The sequence below is a fragment of the Chelon labrosus genome (genome assembly GCF_963514085.1).
Source record: "Chelon labrosus genome assembly, chromosome: 23".
NCBI lineage: Eukaryota > Metazoa > Chordata > Actinopteri > Mugiliformes > Mugilidae > Chelon > Chelon labrosus.
Window position 1 is genome coordinate 15,242,895 of NC_140356.1, and position 22,979 is coordinate 15,265,873.

The following is a 22,979-nucleotide window of genomic DNA, read 5'->3' on the forward strand; positions in this document are numbered from 1 at the left end:
AGCTAGGGAAACATGTTTCTATACTGTGCACATGACAATAAACTCTTTGGATCTTGAATCCGAATCTGGATATGTGTATTCCTGTATAAATGATAAATTCTAGTATACTGCACTACATTTACTTTATTTATTGTTTATTTACACAAATAAACAAAAAAGTAGAAATTGTGGTGTTCACGTAAATCTAAAAACAAAACTAAAATAGAAATATTGTTGTTAAAACCACTTCCATTTGCCCACAAACACCTTGATGGTTGAAATTTATACTTTTAAATAATGACCATGTCATTGATTTATACAAAAACAAAGCCTCATAAATGCAGATCAATTGTTTTTTTTTTTTTTTTGTTTTTTTTTAACTGGCATATCACTGTCTAGTTACACACAGCAAACAAAAATCACCCTCTGAGACGACAGCATTCTTTTCAGTAAATACTGGAGGACAGCATCATGCTACCTGCCACCTGGCACCTTCGTGTGTTCTGTTCTTCAGAGTAAACATTTCCTCTTGCCAGCAAAGACATTTTGATGGGCATTGAAAAGAATGCCAGAGAAAGCAACTAAAGCAATTATTTATCCCACTCCCACGGCACCAAAACCAAAACCTAAGTTTGCACATGTAGGTGTGTGTGGGACCAGACTGGAAAATAAACACGACATACTTAAAAATATTTCTAAGGAAATATTATACTTGCAAATAGTGTATATCACCCGTCATCTGTGGTTAATACATGTAAAAAAAAAAAAAATACATACCGTATATAAATACATATTGCTACACATACACTGTATATGTGTACCAATACATTTACTGTACAGTTTTCTGCACATTTGATTTTTCAGATTTGTTAGACTGCATAACACAGATTCTTCATCTTATCATAAAGAAAATGTGTTGACTATTAGAGGACGTTTCTATTTCTCTGTTTGCGGGCCACAGCAGCGTCATTTTTGTCACTGCATGAGTTCAGACAAAGGACCAGCAGTCCTGCAGATGGCAGTATAATCCTGACGCTACAGGACCTAAGATCACAGAGGTACAGACTCAGACAGGGTGATTGACATGAACATGACACGTCCTCAGTCACCCACTCGCCTACACTCAGGGCGGAAGCAATCACAGCTCCTTCTGAAGTGCAGTAAAAGTGAAATCAATCCGTTTTGACTGCACTTCTTGGAGAGCAGCGGCTGTGCCGAGGGTTGTCATTTTCCAGCTTGTGAGTGGGTGGCAGTCGGCTGTGGTTTGTCACACAGTGGACCTGGAGGAGACGTTCAGGGATGTGATGGTCCGTGTCTTCGGGATCCAGACTAGGGAGGAAGACATGCAGCCGTGGGGCCAAAAGGCCCTGTGGTCACACATTCCTGAACTCCTCCAGCGCTGCCTACAGCTGTGACTAAAATATCAGATCCAGTCATGCAAACATTGTGGTCACAACATCACGCTTCCATTCACACATATAGATGTTTATATTGTGTTTGTGACATTGTTACAGCTGTGGTAATGATAAGTGACTTCTAAACCCCCTGATTAATTGCTGTCTTTAAGTTAATCGTGAGAGGACAGTCTCGGGTTATGTGGCACTTTTCCACGTATACATCTCGTTTTAACTACAGGAAATGATTTAGATTGATGTTGCTGCAGTGAAAATTGCTATGCCTCCTCTCACTATATGTTCCCAAACAAAGTCACGTGAGCACTGGTGGGGAACAGAATGCAATACATCCTGTATGTTCTCAATTAAACTAAAAGTAGAAATGCACTATAAGATTATGACTCTAGTAAATGTTATGTACTGAAATATGTCCCGGGTTAAAAATATTTAGGTACATGATGTTAAATATATCTGAATATCTAACTAAACATGCATATTTTGGTCGTTGTATAATTCTGCTTGTGGCGTACGATCTTAAAATATTACTGGTTCACATACATCCCAAAAAATAACGTTTTATTTACATTTCATCTGAAATGACAATGCAGATATTTTCATTATACATAGCCAGATACTTCTGTCAGGACGTTTGTCATCTTTTAAATTTCTCCTTAAAGCATACTGCTACTGCAGAGCCTATCCTGATTTTAATGGAGGTTTTAACTTAAAATTAGATGCAGAATCTCCTTATTTATTATTGGCTACCGGACTGAAATTGGTTTGATCTGTTTTATTCTGACCCAGTTATTTAAAATAGCTAAAACTTTCTGCTTCACTTGGCTTCACTTGGCTTCATTTTCGTCAGAAATGAATGTTAGCAGGCAAACATGCTAAACCAAGAAGGTGACATGGTAAACATTGTTATTGTTGGCACTGGCAGTGTGGGCTAAAAGTATATTTGCACGTGGAGCCACGCATCTGCTAGTATGACTGCAGATGTTAAACCGAATGGAACTTAACACGTCAGCATAACTGTGCTCACAAGACATCTTTGACTTTTGGTTAAATCATGCATTAGCTTATTTGATCGCATGATGTTTTGATTTTTCTGTTTTAATTTGCTCTTAATAGTATATAATCCAGATATGGATCCAGGAAATGTTAAGTTGCTTAGTAGCAGACATTAGCTATTATTTTAGTCATGTAGTAGATGTATGTATACGATATATTAAGTTGTTATTAAATGCACAGACAGACATGGAACATTGCAATGTGACAGAAAATACAGGGTCAGGCGGTTCCCTCTAAAACGTTCTCATGCCAAACGTTTATTCAGCCTTGTTGGATTTAATTGTAAATGTTTTTTACTTTCCATCTCTCGCAGCATTACCAGACTATTTTGAAATGAGACGTGCAGCTGCATTTACATGCCTAGTTGGCAGCCGTGAGGTCATCAGTAGTCTTAATTTGAGTTTGTTAGTTGGAAGTGGTCAGGAGGCAGTTTTCCCCCTCAACCACTGATGTGAATGCCATCATTATGTACCGTATAGCATCTCAGAGTGGTAGTTTGTGTGGGGCTCTCAGCGCAGCGCCGATGTCCCTGTATGGTTGTTCCGCAGGTGGAGTCTGCAGTATTTACATGCCACGCAGGGCAAAGAAAAAATAGACTGCTTCTTTACTATTAAGATATTTTAGGAAAGATGCAAAGAGCGTCATGTCTTGCATGAATCAGATGTAAGGCTGCTGTTAATGGAATAAAAATACTCCAAGAGAGGTGACTTGTTCCATTTTGCTGCTCATAAACCATGTGTTATATTTTTAGTTCCTCGCAGAAACAAAATGTTCTGTCAAAGAGAAAAATCTTTTGTAGGGGGCGCCAGTTATTTACAAGCCTCAAACCAAATATATCTCCATGAGCTTTTAGTGTTTCGGATATCCGGCGTTGCAGTAATGTTGTTTTTGTAACCTAGAAATGGCCTTGCATCAGATGTCTTGAGGCATGGAGCAGCGGTAACCACAGCACAGCCACAGCAGCCGCGACTTTAGCCAGTGAACCAGAGAGGGCAGACAGATCTGTCAGTCAGTGACTTCCGGAGTTTGTTGTCTGAGACCTCGTCTTCTTAAGTGAGTGCTTTCGAGTACTTTTTTTTTTTTTTCTTGAGGGGGGGGAGTACACATGCAGCAGCCACAAAGCTAATTGCAAGGAAGATGAGAGACTGCAGAGGAACAATCGTGCAGAGATTTAAGGAAATGAGGGGTTGTGACTGCACAAACTTCAGCTGAGAAATACTTTTACGGAAGACACGGGTTAAGCCACAAATACAAAATTGATTTCACTTCGGAATTACATTTTTGCACAGGTAATTTTGATTGTTCAAAGTATTACAGGTGACTGACAGGTGAAGGGAGTGTTGGCATGTCAGATAAAAGGTGGGCAGAGGGTCTTAGAGCAGTAGTTTCGGCATCACAGGTAATGACGTCCAGATTTGTTTTATTTTCAGAACTTCCCGTGTTCCCTGCCGTTGTGAATTATGACTTACATATTGTCAAGGAAAACTATTTACAACCTGTAAACTTGTAATAACAATGACAGGATGGTACGAGTGCATGTCTTGTGGCCTTTCCAAATGTCAATATTTTTTGTCTTCAGTATTTTACGAGACAAAAAGCAAAGAAAAGTGAGAAAAGTAATCAAAAACTGTAACATTTCTTCCCTATTTAATCTTATTAAAGGGATTGTTTGCAGGCCACTCAGTTGTATTGTGGGTAGTGTAGACACCAGGTTATGACAAGAAAGAAGAATGCGAGAAAAAAAGTCTTTCATTGGTCTGTTGGTCCACTCAGACTTATCTTTGGACCCATTTTCGGTCCCAAACCCCAGTCTGAGAACCACCAAGCTAACACAGCAGAGACTTGCTGAGCAAAGTAGTACGCGGTAGAAGAAATGCTGAATATAAAAAAAAAAAGGTTATTTTGATTTTTTTTTACAGATTCAGACAAGTCGTTGCTGCTTGTGTTTTTGGGGCAACGTTATTGGCAATATCGCATGATTATATGTGTTGACAAGACAGTGGGGATATAAACAGCATCAAAGGGGCCGGCAATAATTCAGCGCTGCCAGTTTTACACTGTGACACCATTCAAAATAGCATCTGTAACGCGGCATTGTTTCCTGCACTCCGGCGTGGCACTTGAAGGGCACCCGTGGAGCAGTCTCATTAGGACGACCTTTTAACAGGCAGGTCACCGGCAAAAGGATACAAGCACATGAGAGCCGGTGACTTATGTCTCGTCATGCCTGGGATGCAGAGCCCTCGGTGCTGCCTCATTTGTTGATAGATCAGCTATCTCAGATTCTCTGTTGTGCATTTCACACAAAGTGCACTGCTCAAAAACACGTGGCCGTCTTCAACAAGCTATAAGTGTCCGCATACTTCTGACAGCGGAAGGATCTCGGAGCACTTAGCAATGAAAGTGACTTACACAAGGAATAATCCCACACAACTAACACGTAATCTTTGTCAGTTAGTAAAAATATTCACAACTTTTTACTGTGAGACTACTCAGAAGAGACCGGTCAGTGTCCGAGAGCATAAACTCACTGGAATCTGCAGCTGATATCCTGACCATCTTAAATCTATAACCCACTGAGATGGACTCCCTGCAATGCAGAGGATGACACAGTTTTCTTTACTATGTTTAGCTGAGCACATGGACAGCAAATGATGCACCTTGAGAAGAAAGTATTCATTTGTAAACACTCACACAAGTCAAGATTTGTGCTTGCATGCCGCAGAGAGAACTAATATTCAGAACTATGATCCTCTAACAAGTTTTTATTCAAAGACAAGTGTCATTGATCTTTTCAAACCACTTGCTGGTGTCCTAATGCTGCAATGCAGTGAGATATCATCTTCGAGACACGGTGTCCTTGCGCCTGTTTGACACCAGAGGGCGATGTCCACTTGTGAGAGGGGTGACTAAGGGGCTGCAGGAGCATTTTGCACAATGATAAATGAAACTTTACTTTTCTTCATTTTTTTATTTTTATTTTTTGGTTTTCTTGTCTTTATCAGGCTGTTGTATGAGTTTTTTTTTCAAGTTTCCTTGCACAAATTCTCCTCTTTTTTCCTTACATACTAAGAGTCATATTTAGTAGTAACCACTAAAATAAAAAGTAAAACACCTACACCCAGTGGATAGGCTAATTTAACAGACAATTATATATTTTACAGCTTTTAAATCCAGGGGCTCCTTCTTCCTTTTTGCCTATGTCCTTCCACACCTGCCCACCAGCCGTCACTGTTGAGTATCCCACTGGGACCCACATCACCTGACCCATGGTGGCTGCTTTAAATGGACACTAGTGTTCCAGTTATTTGCCCGATTACAACAGAGAACGCCTCAGGTAACCACTTCAGTTAAAACAGATGGAATCAGATTGAGAGGCGTGGTGTAAATCTTTGATAATCCACCTAATAATCATGTAAACGCTTGATAAATCCATTCTTTCTGCTCATATTTTCCCCACATGGAGGGTTAGAAACACAGAGGTAGCAAAACAACCAGTTCTTGGACTGAAATTTTAACTGATGTGGACAGCAAAGTTGAAAACACGGATCCTCGTTGCTCATCTTCTTAAACTGAATCAATTCAGAGTTGTCAATAAAGTAAAAAGCTTTTTAAATAATCCATTTTGTCTGATGTTCTGCAGCCTGTGAACACATACAATATTAGATCAGTTCCTTTAATGTCCATACAAATTTCAGCCTTGTTCTCAAGCTGTCATAAATCTATTAAACTCAGTGCAGTTGCCTTCTGAATTTCAGTGAAGGGAGAAGTGCGCCTGTTTCCTCTCAATTTGTCTAAAAAATAAAACTGGTGTGGGTGAAACACAGCTCGCCCCAGATTCTTCTGGATCTTTCTTGAGTGTCATCCGTTATTAGTTGCTCTCCAGGACAGGCCACATGCCAGAACCTTTGATCAACTCCTTATGGGTTTAGATTTCATCCAGCAGGGGCCGTGACAAAAATAAATGATCTGATCTTTGTTGTGCTGGCAGAATGACAGCAGCTCTGTCCAGGATGACTCACTCTCTCAGCAGTGTGCCATTCCTGACGCTCTCCTCTGCCCATCAGCCAAATTGCCTTGATCCTCCGCTCATTGCCGCCTCCCGCCCACCCCGGCGCTCACACACGGCGGAGCAAGGTGGTCGCATCCTCGGGGGCCAGCGGCACCGTTTTCATCCCACCGGGGGTGAGAACGTGCAAAGCAATGAGCAAATGTGCTGAGAGAATTCCTCGCATTCTCCTGCTCGGTCCTGGTGGCCTGGTTTGGTGTTGGGTTCCTGGGATAGAGGGAAGAGGAGCCGGGGGGAATCGGCAGCCGACTCAGCAGCTGACACCTCCTCTGATCTCTATCTCTTCCTACAGCCATAAACCAAAACTGTCTGACTTTTCAGCATGGCAGCCACATAAACAGATCTTTCCTCGTGGCCTCCATGGAGTCTGCCAGCTTTTTGCCTCGAAGGAGCAGTTGGCCGTAGTGAGGACGTGGCACAAACCAAACTTCAACCCTCAGCGTTCTCAATGTCTTATTTTGTCCAGTGCGGAGAAGAAGAAACAAGATGTATCTGAGCTTTAAGATAGACTGTTCCTTTAATGCGTCTAATCACTTTTTGCTGTCTAATCTTTTGAATTTTTTTCAGATATACCATTCCTAATGAGTCTAATATTTAATCATGTTGATTAAAGTATAATTTTTTGCTGTTATCTACAGAAATGTATTGCTATAATGGGCTTTTTGGCAGAAGTTTTTACATTAATGGGCCTCGTGGAGTCTAGTCCTTGGGCGTCGAGTGACAAATAAACCCGCAACGCAAAAGTAACTGCTCTGTGAAACACATAATCTGGCGGTTCTCCGGTGCCAGTTCTTAGTGCCTCATGTTAAAGGTTTCATGAATCACCAGCCCTGCTGAGCTCGCACTCTTCTAGGTAACACAGCTCCAGTGTGCGGCTTGCAAAAAAACCCGTTTGATCGTGGCTTGCCGGACATTTCTTTCAGCTCTCTTGGGACGAGGGTGTGATTACGGAGCTTTAAGGGAGATCAATGTTCATGATGTGAAGCGATCTACAGGGAATCGAAGAGTACTACATTGGCAATGTGCATGAAGTTGTTATACATACAAATGGTTATTTTTGCTATTTGAGTTTTGCAATGAGGTCAGTGAAATTGATAATTCAGCACAACAGCTTCAGGAACGTTTTATTGAAGTGATAGAGATCTTAATTAGATCGTCAGTTTAAAAAGCAACAAACAAAATTTTTCATGCGAGCCTGCACAAACAGACGTAGACACAGCTTCTTCCCCATGGCTGTGAAAAGACTGCTGCAGGAACCATGAACCCCCACCCAACCAAACAATCAACCAGCCAACCAGCCAACCAACCAGCCAACCAACCAACCAGCCAGCCAACCAACCAACCAACCAACCACACACTACCACCCACACCAAATAAACGGACCACTACATTTTTACAACTGTTCTTTGCACAGTGATACAGACTATTTATATACAATATTTTTACTGCACCTTAATATTTATTACTTATATAACCTTTATTTTTTTCTATGCTTGTGACATGTAGCTGCTACAAGAGATGCTGCCAAACGATATTTTGTTGTATTCTTGTACAATGACAATAAAGCTTCTTCTTTTATCTTTTCAGTTTAGTTTGTAGGTTTGGCACCAGAATTAGATGCAGGAAAGGAAATGCTACTTGAAGTATTGTATAGTATAGTTGTAATTGTAAGTGTTATAAGTAGTAAGTAGTTGTAAGTGTAAGTGTAAGATTCTTCAGTTGTAAATCACCGGTGAAGAGTTTCTTTTATGACCCAACATGTCCAACATGTCCAGCTGCCTTTGTTTTAGCTTTGTTTTTTGGATATACCATAGCCTGACTGACTGACAACATTCATTCACTTCTGTAATCGCTTGTCCTGTGAAGTGTCGCGATGGGGCTTGAGCCTATCCCAGCATCAGCGTCATCAGGCAAGAGGCGGGGTACATAGGGCAGTCTATCACAGGGCTAACACAGAAAGACAGACAACCACTCACACCTACGGCCAATTTAGAATCACCAATGAACCTAACGAGCATGTCTTTGGACGGTGGGAGGAAGATGGAGTACCCGGAGAGAACCCACACAGACACGGGGAGAACAACAAACTCCACACAGAAAGCTGTGAGGCATCAGCCCTAACCACCACGCCACTGTGCCGCCCCGACTGACAACATTCACAGATAAATTTAAGATTATTACCATTTACAACCAATCTACAAATTACTAAACTGCTTAACTTAACTTAGTTTTATTTTCATAAAATGCTGGAAAATAGGTTTATACAAAAGTTCAAACTCCAGTTATATATGACCAAACAACACAGCAAATCCTCACGTTTGAGAAGGCAGTGTAAAAAAATTACCAAGATTACAGCTAAATTAATCTGATTGATAAACTGATTAACTGGTCAAGCTTTACAAAATCTCAGAGTTACTTAATGTATGTGAATTATATGACCATTATTATATACTGTATCCTATGACAGACTGTTTTTTTTTTTTTTGTCATTTTTAAAACACTGCATATATCTAACTGACACAAGCAGAAAAATTTGCCTTGTCATTTGGTTGGGATTTGTAACCAGCTGAAAAGTCACCTCTGCCTCGCTTCTTTTCCCCTTAGTCACTCTACGCCCAGTTTAGCAGCAGCCACATCTTTCTCTGCAAGGTGCACAGGCTGTACCCTTGAAAAGATATTTTTACTGGGAACACTCCCTTCTGACAAGCTGCTCTTTGTCTTCCCTGTAGAGCCCCGAGCTTGACAACGTAATAATGAAAGAAGCCAATTTCTTATATAGTTCAGCTATCGCATACGTTCTACTAACGGTGCAGGTCACTTAGTCGAGTTCCCACTGGATTTGCTGCTTCTCTCTGGGTCATGAATGTAAAAAGCAGCGACGGAAAAGAGCAGTGCAGTTTTTTTTTTTTTTGGCTGTTGAATTATACATAAGCTGGCTCAGCAAAAATCTAAACCCCAAGCTCCTTTCAGGGTGCTACTGCTACTGTTTTACAAGCCCCTGCCCATTGGCCAATTGTTGTGAATCGATCACCAGATCTCCATGATGTCTGCTCAGTAATATAAAGTTTTCTTACTTGAGCAAAGGAACTCTTAAAGGAACTGTTAAAATGTTTTAGGGTTGGAGATTAATGAAATCCATCCATCTGTGAACTATGGTGTCAGTTTCGCCACATTCATAGACCAGTGGTGAATATGTCTTAGTCATGCTAGCCCACTCTGGTCCACGCTGGGATATCTCAACAACTATGTTATGGTTTGGCATGAAATTTGGTACAAACATTCATGATGACCAGAGGACTAATCTTAAAAGAGAAGAGATACCCCACTTATTCTGGTGGACCACCACGGGAGCTTATTTTGGGAAATTATATACATCGGTAATGGTAAGAGACACATAACTTCTTGATCCTGTTTCAATTGTACTTTGAATTACACATCTGATGTTTGCCATTTTAAAAGATAATTTTGCAAATCATCAATGTAAAGAAGTAAATATCTGATCTTGCACAATATACATCAATCAGCCACAACATTAAAACCACTGACAGGGGAAGTACCATCTTGTGACAGTTCCATGTTCTGATGGAAAACTTTTGGACCTGGTATTCATCCATGTGGATGTTACTTAGACATGTAGCACCCACCTAGACCAGACCAGCCCCCACCCCATACCAATGACACTCCTTGATGGCAGCAGCCATCCCAGCAGGATGCAGCCTGACACAGACACACACACAAAAACACTTTAGGAACGACTCAACAAAAACATGAAGAACAGCACAAGGTGTTGACCTGGCATCCAAATTCACTAGATCCCAAGCTGATCAAGTATCAGTGGGATGATCCCCTCAACCAATAGGACCCAAAGGCCCCCACTAACAACATTCCGCTACCAGACACCACAGGACACCCTCAGAAGGCCCATATCCATTCACTGATGAGTCACAACTGTTTTGGAGGCACAAGGCACAATATTAGGAAGGTGGTCATAATGTTTTGCCTGACCGGTGTACATCACCAACATCAAGATATCATATTTCACCTCGTTGTTCTCAGAAAACAAGTGAAAATTGGTATTTTGTACTATCTCAATCTTCAGCGGTTCTGGGTAGCTTGTATAGAGAAAAAGCTATGTTATGTAAAGTTATGAAAAAAACAAGAGGTTACAATTCATTCTCACTGGGAGGTGGTGATACGAAGCGACATATTGGTGCTCCACACTAAATGACAAGGGTGATGCACAACATACTGGTGTTGCGCAGGCCTCAACCTTTGTCAGCTCTCCAATTATGTGGCGAACCATCAACCAGTCACGTACACTATATTACCAAAAGTATTCGCTCACCCATTCAAATGATCAGAATCAGGTGTTCTAATCGCTTGGCCTGGCCCCAGGTGTATAAATTCAAGCACTCAGGCATGCAGACTGTGAAACAAGACATTTGTGAAAGAATGGGCCGCTCTCAGGAGCTCAGTGAATTCCAGCGTGGAACTGTCATAGGATGCCACTTGTGCAACAAATCCAGTCGTGAAATTTCCTCGCTCCTAAATATTCCACAGTCAACTGTCAGCTCTATTATAACAAAATGGAAGCGTTTGGGAAAAACAGCAACTCAGCCACGAAGTGGTAGGCCACGTAAAGTGACGGAGAGGGGTCAGCGGATGCTGAAGCGCATAGTGCAAAGAGGTCGCCGACTTTCTGCACAGTCAATTGCTACAGAGCTACAAACTTCATGTGACCTTCAGATTAGCCCAAGTACAGTACGCAGAGAGCTTCATGGAATGGGTTTCCATGGCCGAGCAGCTGCAGCCAAGCCACACATCACCAAGTGCAATGCAAGGCGTCGGATGCAATGGTGTAAAGCACGCCGCCACTGGCCTCTAGAGCAGTGGAGACGCGTTCTCTGGAGTGATGAATCACGCTTTTCCATCTGGCAATCTGATGGACGAGTCTGGGTTTGGAGGTTGCCAGGAGAACGGTACATTTCAGATTGCATTGTGCCAACTGTGAAATTTGGTGGAGGAGGAATTATGGTATGGGGTTGTTTTTCAGGAGCTGGGCTTGGCCCCTTAGTTCCAGTGAAAGGAACATTGAATGCTTCAGGATACCAAAACATTTTGGACAATTCCATGCTCCCAACCTTGTGGGAACAGTTTGGAGCGGGCCCCTTCCTCTTCCAACATGACTGTGCACCAGTGCACAAAGCAAGGTCCATAAAGACGTGGATGACAGAGTCTGGTGTGGATGAACTTGACTGGCCTGCACAGAGTCCTGACCTGAACCCGATAGAACACCTTTGGGATGAATTAGAGCGGAGACTGAGAGCCAGGCCTTCTCGACCAACATCAGTGTGTGACCTCACCAATGCGCTTTTGGAAGAATGGTCAAAAATTCCTATAAACACTCTCCTCAACCTTGTGGACAGTCTTCCCAGAAGAGTTGAAGCTGTAATAGCTGCAAAAGGTGGACCGACATCATATTGAATTCTATGAGTTAGGAATGGGATGGCACTTCAGTTCATAGAATGAGTAAAGGCAGGTGAGCGAATACTTTTGGTAATATAGTGTATGTTTGGTTCATGGATGGTGACATTTAACAACGTCAAGGTTGCGTTGCATCGTAGCGTGAATTCAGCAATACACTTTTGTGACTGTCAATTTATTTTCTTGCAAGATTTGGTTTTAAATCAATCAACATCATATGTGTAATTTTCATTAATCACAACCAAACATGCTTCTTATGAAAGGTCCAATGGTGGTCCACCATGAAGGATGACGTCTCCCTACGATAATGGTGATCCTTTGATTTGATTCTGTTGTGCAAAGGGTCAAGGTTGTAAAACGGTCACAAAAGTCTTCACCAACCTTCATAATCCCTAGATATCCTAACGACTTCTCATCTCGCACCGTCATTTTGTCAAAATTCCCATTGATCCTTGGGTTTATGACCACATACCTGCAAAACTAATGACTCTAACTGCTCTGATTGTAAACTGTAATCCTGTGACTCTATGCGAAGGCCGGTGCAGCTATTGTCGTCAGTCCGTGCACAGTTGGAGTATCATTGCCCGCCTATGCCAGTGATTCTGATGTCATGCCAGAGAAATCCCCTCTCCATCTCCGGGTCTCCCCAGCTGTTGTTTCAATATCGTATTTTAAACCCTGCGTTAATAAAACAGTGATTGAAAGAGCTTTGCGTCCTCCTGTATCTGGTTACTTACACTTTGGTAATATGCACAAAAGCTGTTTGTATAGGCATTCCCTCTGGTCCGGTCTGGTTTTCTGATTGATGTGTGTGTGTGCGTGTGTGTGCGCGCGTGTGTGTGTGTGTGCACTAAATAGATGCTATAATTGCAGAAAAAGACAGCTGACCAGACAATAGTAAACTGCAGCCGACACTTTTCTCTTGCTTGAGTCTCTAGATTCTGTGACTTCTGCTCTAATATATTCAGTCAAGACCAGTCTATAGGAGGAATCAATTTGCTGCGTTACGTTGGCAAGTTTCCATTTACTTGCCTCTGTCATCCTGTTGCCACAGTGTGACTCAGTTGCAGTTGTTCATTCTGTCTTGTCAAGGCTAGAGCTGAATTGATTAGTTAATTGATTGATTTGTTAGGGAACTTGTAAAAACTGTAGTATATTAGAAAACGATTTTTGCCGAAATTGCATTTGAGGTGCAAGACAACAGAGATGCAATGACTGAAACAAGTGAGCAATTTAGAAGGCAATGAAAGTAGCTGTCTTAAAGGGGAATTACCGTTTTTTTACAACCTGGACCTTATTTCTGACATAAAATACGATTGTTTACTCACCTATATAACTTTGGTGTCATTTGGAGTCATTCAGACGATATTTAGATCTGCGTATATCTATATAGTGGAAGTGAATGGGGCACCGAAACACAGCCTCTAAATAGCGCATTATCTGCCGCAAAACTTGTTCATTTCACCAATATTTTGTTATCGTATGCTAGTGCTATTCCCTGTTGAGTCCAGAGTTATCTGTTATCATCATCTGGGGTCTGTAGATTGACCTTCTAACCTCTGACCTGGATGATGTCATCTCTGAGTGCCGTACGCACCCACGATGGTCGGCTTGTTTACCTGTAATTTGCTACTGCTAGTTTTTTGCAACATGGTTGAATATTTTTCCGATTCTGAAGTTGTGGACAATTACTTTGTTTATGATGGACGTCCTTACCGTTTTGAGCCAGAGTATATGGATGACATCATCCAGGTCAGAGGTTAGTAGGTCAATCTACAGACCCCAGATGATGATAACAGGTAACTCCAGACTCAAAGGGGAATAGCACTAGCGTATCATAACATCGTATCGTATCATAGTGGCAGATAATGCGTTATTTAGAGGCTGCGTTTCGGTGCCCCAGTCACTCCCATTATATGGACATACCCGGCGCTCCACTAAATATCTTCCGAATGACTCCAAATGACACCAAAGTCATATGGGTGAGTAAACGATCATATTTTATGCCAGAAATAAGGTCATAAGCGGTAATTCCCCTTTAAGTAAAAATGTAGGTGTCAGTTTTGCTGGAGTTTGTTTCACACTAGAGACTAAAAGTCAGTATATTTTCACTTCTGTCACTTCAGTTTGACTCTATATGCCTCATATTCAACTCGAACTTTAAGGAGGTTCGATGTAAAATCATTGCTGTACATGAGGATTTTCTGCTTTCCCCTCTACTAAATTAAATTTATCTCAATATTTTTTGGGTTTTTGGACAAAACAAGACATATGATGATGTAAATTGGTCTCTAAAAGCTTTCATTTATGGATATTTTATTGACCAGTTAATCGATTTGTCTCTGTGAAGTGAGATGAAATGAGGGAAGAAGGAACACGGGCTTTGTCAGACGTGAAGTAGTACAATCCATTTATGTAAGTATATATGCACAATATGTAAATAAATGCATCTGATGAGAATATTAGAAAGGTGTCATCACTAAAGAGCAGCATCAGCGTCACGCCAGTATAACAGTATTAGCAGAATTAATCTTGAGCACTCAGCACTGTCTCATTAATGTGCCCGCTCTCAATTGATTTAAGTTCCACTCTGTCAATAACCCAGTGCTTTTGTCTATTCAGGCGATCGGTTGCCTTGGTTTGCATAGCCATGTGCTTACACAGCAAAACAAGGACATGTCTCATTAATTTGCTGGTCGGTGTGGTCTAGTCTGTCTGCCCCACTGGGACTTTAAGAAAAAAAAAACTGGTTCTCTCCTTCACTTGTTCTAACAGCAGGTCGTGAGCTAATTGGGATTAGTAGGATTTTGTAATAAAACATGAGATGCAACTTTAACTACAAATTAGGCATGTTTTTTTTTTTAAAAAGACGATCCTAAATGTAGCTACCCTTCACATGTCTTGTCTCAGCTATTTTTAGATTATTCAAACGCAATCATTTAGCAAAACTGTCATTTTATTATTTATGCTTCTGCACTGCAGACAACCATGGCTGGATGCTTTGTGTTTTTTGCCAGGAAGGTCTGACCCGTTCTTGATAAGAGACTTTGTTCAAATTCAGCAGAAACAATAAATTAGACTCGAGGATGAACCGATTCGAATTTGGTGATCGAAGTTCAAAGGTCACTGCGACCTTAAAAAACACATTTTTTGGCTATAACTCAAAAATTCATATGTGAATAGAATAAAATGACAAAGTGATATTTTCTATCCAAAAATGTAAAGGTTAGTGTTGTAAAAACACACTTATATTTATTATAGACTATTATAGAGACTTCTGCTGCATGGAAACTGAGTCTTTACTTGACGGTGATGACGTTCAATATCGAGATTGTAATTCTACTATCTTGGTAATAACTAAAACCCGGTAAGTAATAAAGTAAAAGTAGAGTTTCTGCATTCAAAATCTAGTCAAAGGTTAAATTTAAGAGGTGGGGTACACCCTGGACAGGTCTCCAGTCTATCACAGGGCTAACACAGAGAGACAGACAACCATTCACACTCACACCTACGGCCAATTTAGAATCACCCAATGAACCTAACGAGCATGTCTTTGGACGGTGGGAGGAAGCTGGAGTACCCGGAGAGAACCCACGCAGACACAGGGAGAACATGCAAACTCCACATAAAAAGGCCCCAGGAGTCGAACCCAAAACCTTCTTGCTGTGAGGCATCAGTGCTAACCACCACTCCACTAATATTTTTATAAAATCATAGTAATGAAGCTACAATTATCACCTGAATCCATAGCTGTTTTGCTGTTGTTCGCTGTCACTGCTCATATACCGTGGGGTTTCCATCGCTGCAGGCTGTTTTCAGTGGAAAAATGCTCTAAAGACCCAATGGGTGCTACCTGCTCTGCACCAAACAGCAGACAGTCACAGTTGGCAACTAACCGGTGAAACGGAGGGGAGCCTGGAGCTTTCTTCTGGACTTGGTTGAGACCAAAAACTGAGCTAAAAGAGAGTGAATGCCACATGTGTGCTAACGAATGTCCTATTTAACAATAACACGTAAACAGATCTTCAGAAATCAGCTGTGATTTAGCTTGTTCCACAGAAAATCAAATGCAGTGCACTGATTGTTTGAGTACCATTTTAATGTGTTGACAGATTAAAAATACTGTTACTGTTTATATGTGAGCTGTTTTGTTTGTTTGTTGCCGTTACTGGTTGTCTTGCTAGTGATGTTTACCAGCAGCAGGACCTCTCCGGTTGCTATGGTGGGCCTGAGGCTCCCTGGCAGCAGAGAGCCTCTCGGGGCCTCAGAGCTCGGTGACGTGCTGGGAATTCCCCCGAGCCTTCATCGCCTACCAGCACCCTCCAGGTCGGGATGCAAACAGGGGATGTAAAGGGGAGCGGGGGTGGGGGTTGAACCCGGTGCACCCAGTTTAGACTTATTTTTATTTTTACTGTATTTTCTCAATTTTTGGAGCCTGACATAAAAACACTTGCAGTAAACATCTAAATGCATATTTCTTTTTTTTTCTTTTTTTGCCTGAATCTTCAGTTCTTGAAAACATATTTTATATTAATAAATTTTTTGTACAATATTAAAACAACATTTACTAAATATGTATACTATATTTTGCTTATAAAAGCTAAATACTTTAAGTTAAAACGGTAAAAGGGAATATATATCATAGAATAAGTCATATCAATATGTTGAAAGTGAGTCTTTTAAAGGTAGATAAAGTTAATTTTAGTCACTTTTCTGACATAAAATGATAATTTTTCACTAATTGTGATCATCAGGAGCACAGGTCTCGGTCCACATTCCTTTTCCCACTTTATTTCTGGACTTGAACTTAGCAGGTTACACAAAACAATGCCATGCATTTGATTCACGCAGGCTGTATTTTTATGTTAGCTGCAGTGTGTGTTACTTACAATAATAACGCGCAATCTGACCAGGCAGAATATTTGGTTGTGTAAACTTCCTGGACACAAACAGCTAAGGAAGTGTCAGACAGGATTGCCATTTGCTCTCCTGTGACTGGCTGTGACTGTTTTTACACCTTCCTTCTAAATAAGGCCGCAGGCTGCCAGGACATATGACCACCGTCCCGATTTGGGCTCTGGACACAGTATCCATCCATCCATCCCATGATTGCTCAACGCCAATGAAAGTCAAACACACACATATACACACACACACACACATACACATACCCTCCCCTCCCACAGGTCTCCCATGTGAGGGAGAGCTTCGGTCAAGTCAGGCCAGTTATTTAGGGGAAGACTGACAATGCAGGTTAGGTCGCCTTCAAAATAAAGCCTCTAAATATTGTTAAGTCATAGATGATACTCTGCCCTTTGCATGCATTTTGTGGCTGTTGCAGCAACGCCACTTGAGCAGCTGTGGCGAACCAGAGGGTTAGTGGTGCATGGATCACATGCCAAAGTGTCCTTGAGCATGACACTGAACCCGGAGGCTGCAGTTAAACATGATTAATCTGTCAGTTTATGAAGATTTTAGCTCACTAAGTAAAAAAACAACACATATACCAAGGGAAATAGTTGACTAAACAAAAACAAGCGATCATAAAATTGCACCTGTCCTTCTTTCTCACTATTTTCTTATGTTTTATAGAATAAGTACTCATTTAACTGAAATAAATGATTAAATATTAACTTGTCCTTATACTACACGCACGTTGTTTTCAGTATTTAGAAGGCCATCAATTCCTGACTGTACATTTTTACATAAATATGTTTTTATTGGTTTACAGTTTCAGTTAGGGTTAAAGCCACCAAATGTGCTTGTCTTGGATAAACATACAGTCTATTAACCACTTTGCATATATGCATCTTTTCATTAAAGTTGTTGATTATTTGGTGAGGTAACTCAACTGTTCAGGCACTGCAACATAATCACGCCTTTTTTATTTTGAAATGTGTGACCGGAAACGCTCCTCCTCACTCTGTCCCGCTTATTTGGAGCTGGTGTGAAGGTGCAGCAGCCCCCATCACTCCTATCAGAACTGCTGCCGCCGGGGTCCTGTAACTCTCTCCTCCTCCTCCTCCTCCTCTTCCTCCTCCTCCCATCTCCTACTTTTGATGGGGGGGGCGCAGCGGTGAAGTCACGGTGATGTCATTTTAGGATGTGAGAATCGTGGGGGCAAGGTGAGCTGGTTTTGCGGTGAGTGGTGTGTCCCCTCCACGGCCAGCGTTGCCTGTACAGAGGCGCGGAGCGGCGAAAGATGATCATCGCCACCGGCACCAATTCAAGCTCCGACGCGCTCTGTCCCTCTCCTCCTGCTCAGATCTCGGGCTATGGGGCCTTGATCTGCCTTGATCCCAAAATAAGCCTTCACCACCACCATCATGCCAAAGGACAGAAAATAAGAAGAACTGCGTTTTTAGGGCAGGTAACTTTAACCACGTGCCCAAAGGGTAAACTGGATGGCCATTGCGCAAAGGTGCCACTACAGTATGTCCAGCTGGGCCAGGACGCACTGGACGCTGCCAGCAGTTATTGTACTGTGGACTTCGCTCTGGGGAATCGTTTCATCTTATCCGATTCCAAGCAGGACTAATGCGACTTTAATGGAAAAGAAGTGGGAGACCCTCTTCTCCCGCTCCTATCTGGGTATAGCTGGGGGGAAATCGGAGCTGAACTGGGAGAGTGACTATTTGCAGGGCATCAAAAGAGTGCGACGGCTGTACTGCAACGTGGGCATTGGGTTTCACCTGCAGGTGCTCCCGGATGGCAGGATAAGCGGTGCACACAACGAGAACCAATACAGTGAGTTGCATCCGGCAAAGCGGCGGACCCAGAAAAAGAGTGTAACCCTATGCGCAGGCCGTGTAAAAGTTAGAGGCGGCCGCAGTTGTCTTGCATGATATTTAATAAGACGTGTCGGCATGGTTGAAAGTTTCCGAAAGCAAAAACTGTGTGCTGAGCCTTGCATCCGTGCAGTGCGAAATATCCTTCCAAGCCAAAAACATGACATGAATGCTCGAGCCAGTTTAGACGCTAACTTATTTTTACCCTGCGTCCTCTGCGGCAGGACACACTCATATCAGCACGCTGTAAACTACACTCATAATGTCTAACATGCAAATGGGGCTAATTGAGCAGAGAGAGCATCATCCAGTCGCAGTGCACCTGCAAGGTTACACCCATCGCTGCTGCAGAGGCACTTTGTTCCCAGTCGCAGTGTGTGACACTTGTCTTTGCCTGCCTAACATTGTGTCTCGTTCAGGTCTGATAGAGATCTCCACCGTGGACCGAGGAGTGATCAGCTTGTTCGGAGTGCGGAGTGAGCTGTTTGTCGCAATGAACAGCCGGGGAAGGTTATACGGAACGGTACGTTTGTGCGCAACTCCAGTGTGTCACACGTCCTGCCCCGGTGTAAGACGAGTTCATGTGGCTGCTGCTGCATCCACGAGTTTATGAGCGCTGTTGTGTTATTAATACGCCCCGATGATAGGGGGGCTTCACATGAGGAAGCCTCAGCGCTCAAATGTGCAGCCGGCCCAGAACCTGTCAGTATTCAGATCCGTTTACTCAAGTGAAAGAAGAAATACTGCAATATAAAAGTACTCGATTACAAGCAAAACCCCTGCACTCAGTTGTTCTTAAGTTAAAGTGCTGCAACATGCAATGTGAGGTAGTCATTTTGCAGCAGAATGGCCCAGTCAGTGCATTATCTACAACATGCATGATGGTCAAATCTTAATCTGCAAAAAAAAAAAAAAAAAAAAAAAGCACCTGAGTAAATGTACTTTGTGCATTTTACTCCCGGTGAAGCTGCACATCAGACAATTAAAACCAACAGAGTCTGAAAAAGTAGGTCAGTTACATGACAGGCTCTTTAATGTCTTAGATGACAAATGAAAAGGCAAGTGCCGGTGTGCAAGCCGTGTATTTTTAGGAACCGTTAAGATCAGTTCTAAAAAAGGTATTTGCAGCATCACTTTCACTTATTATTATTATTCGGGGGGAAAAAAGGGAATTTTACAGAATAAAAATCTGAATCCGTCTTGTTGTTTGGTACATGACGATAGACTTAGACTTAGATAAACTGCTTGGTCACAGTAGCTTAATTGCACATAAAGACACTCTTACATATAATATAAGATAAGATAAGATGCAGTGGAGGGGATAGAACAAGGACAAGTCACCCTCCGGAGGACAAGCGGTTACAGAAAATGAATGAATGAATGAGTAAATGCAAGTTAAGAATCATATATCAGAATACATTTCTCTTCACTTAATGTTGTAGTACTAGTAAAGTAGTAGTTCATGTACGTGAAGACTGTGCAAAAATTGCTTGGTTTTAGATGAAGGTTGTGCAAAACATGAACCAGGGAAAGTACAGTGTTGACATTAGTTGAGATTGTGCATTAAAACAACATATCAGTACTCAACAGCTTGGTATTTACGTTGATTTGATTTCACTGTGATTAAAACGAGACCTAAATGCATCTCTGAGATTTACAATTAAAGCTTTGTGCTTTGTGAGCGTCAGTACCAAACTCTTTGCTGATTCATCGCCATCTCGACAACAATAGACTCTTTTTTAGCGTTCAACATTTGACTTTTTGTGCAAAAAAAATACATTCATAATCTTCAAAACGAGTGCAGCATTTCTTCTTTGACTGCCTTCTGTTTTGCAAATATTCTACTTTTTACACTGCGCTTATCTGAGAGCTTTAGCTACGAGTTACTTCAAGCTAATCCTTAAATATTATGAACTCATACATGTTGTATATAATATTAATATGTAATCCAGTATAGTGATTCTGAAATGGGGAAATCTGCATAAAGAGTACTTTTATTTGTGTTATATGTTGATGCTAATACTTCTGTAAGTATACTGTTGAACTCAGGACTTTTAATTGAGTGTTTAAGTATTGTTTTAAGTATAAAAAATAACTTTTAGGATTGTAATAGGTGTTAAACTACGATAATGTGTTCCTGTGGATGTGATATAAAGCACTGATCATAACTCATTTGAGTCTGAGTACTGGCCTTTTATGAGTTCAGTTGTAAAAGCTGAAGGTCTGCATTTGAAAAGGGCGTTTCTTTTGCAAAAACACGCCACTTCTTGCAGTTTGCCTCAAAGCACACTGTCTAAACAGGTCGTTTTCCAAATTAAAGGTCACGTGTGAGGCCATGCATACGTTGGGATGCTTACCCTGACCCCCGTTTGTCTCCCTCTGCCTTTCTAGAGAGTCTTCAGGGACGAGTGCAAGTTCAAGGAGATGTTGCTGCCCAACAACTACAACGCCTATGAGTCTTTTGTTTACAAGGGCTTCTACATCGCCCTCAGCAAGCATGGCCGCGTAAAGAGAGGCAACAAGGCCACCACCGCCATGACTGTCACACATTTCCTCCCGCGGCTATGAGAGAAACTGGCAATAACTCACTAATTTGCACATGTGGATGTTCTTCCAGGTAATATAGAAATGCATAGTCATGATATACACACCCATGGACTGCAGAAGTCAAGACAAATATTTATTCTGTTATATATATGTATATTTGGATAGCTATCTTTGTATATGTATGCCATACTGTGCTGCTTATTGTTTTTATGGACGGGGAGAGCCGAAGCCTTTGCCTGTCTCACTTTACCTTGGTGCTTGCTGTAACTGAACTACGTGTCACTTCATTTTTTGAGATGGAGGATGAGCTATATTCTGTGCTTTTAAAGAGTGAAATGAATACTTTTTATTACCTCAAAGAACCACTTTACTAGATTAAGGGATGCATGGACTTCTGCTGAAATATCCGCTACGGTTGTCGTTTCTTTTAAACCTTTCGAGCGCTTCACGGCTCGCTGCTTGATTATCGATGTCCGGCAGTAGGGGAAAACTTAAATGCACTACCTTTGCTGCACGATTTAAAGGTGCCTTGGTGTTCCCACTTGTGGCCCCCTTAAACATGCATGTAAGAGACACCCGCTGGAGTCAGAAATAGGGCTGACACTCCGGAGAGGGCCTCAGAAGAGGGGGGAGGTTGACTATCTCTGGTTTATTTTCTTTTCTGTAATTAGATCGATTAAGTAATAAACAATCTGTGGTTGAGACCAGAGAGCGGTCGGCCATGGAGACTGGCACAAGGTCATAAGTTTGACTGTGTGGCATCGCCAGCAAATAAACAGGGTGGAAAACATATCTATCGCAGCATGGAGAAAATTTTTTAGTTTGGACCTGGCTTGCACAAGAATCGACTGAGCGGATCGAGCGCACAGTAGAAGTGTTCCTGCACATTTGTCTTGGACAGAGCTCCTACAGTGAAGTGGGCTGCTGTCGTAGAATCGCAAAGCTTTGGCGGCTGTTGAAAATGAAAATGATGTCCACTGGAAAACACTGTAAATAGTTGCAAAATGTAAAAGAAGAATTCAGGATCTTTTTTGGCGCTGCTTTGTCGCAGTCGCCTGAACAAAAAGAGTTCGGGCTGCACAGTGAACCATCGACGATGGTGCTTCGATGTTTTTTTGTAAGGGCCGTCCCCCGTGTGTTCGTTCCTTCGCTTTGTCTTTGTCTCGGTTCGTTTGGTGGAGGATGTGCGTGCCGTGGGCCATTCCCTCCGCTTGCCTGCGTGTTCTGCAGCAGCACTGCAGTGGCAGCGAGGAGTTTGGAACAGGAGGTTTTAAATGCAATTATGGATGAGTCAATCACGTGCCTCAAAGGACTAAAGGACAGAGCAGGTAGTGGACTGGATGCACGCTGTCCGATTTCTAAGCTCAGTGTCTATATTTGTGTTGATTTTAAGCTTCATTTTATACATTTGAAGGTCAGGTAGTTGATAAAATACAAGTATGCACAGTAGCAGAAGCAAGATGCACCATGCTTTGCAGACTCACCGAGAGTATGCACAAATATCTTGTTACATATTCCAAAGATGTTTTTCTTGCCTCATTCGGAGGATTCCTGAGAGTCTTATAGAGTGCATCAACCCGTGTAGTTTCTGCAGCTGTTCACTTAAAAAAAAACCTGCAGCTCGCTCCACCATCAGCCTCCATCCGT

At 41.9% G+C, this 22,979-nt stretch overlaps 1 protein-coding gene across 1 annotated transcript; it reads left to right on the forward strand.

Moving 5' to 3' along the window:
- Positions 1 to 18,401: 18,401 nt before the first annotated feature.
- LOC311508272 (fibroblast growth factor 6-like) lies at positions 18,402 to 21,353 on the forward strand (the record flags this gene model as incomplete). The annotated part of the gene is made up of 3 exons (XM_084572976.1): positions 18,402 to 18,744; positions 19,205 to 19,308; positions 21,177 to 21,353. 3 exons carry the CDS (start codon positions 18,402 to 18,404, stop codon positions 21,351 to 21,353), a joined length of 624 nt encoding a protein of 207 aa, XP_084429102.1.
- Positions 21,354 to 22,979: the final 1,626 nt, after the last annotated feature.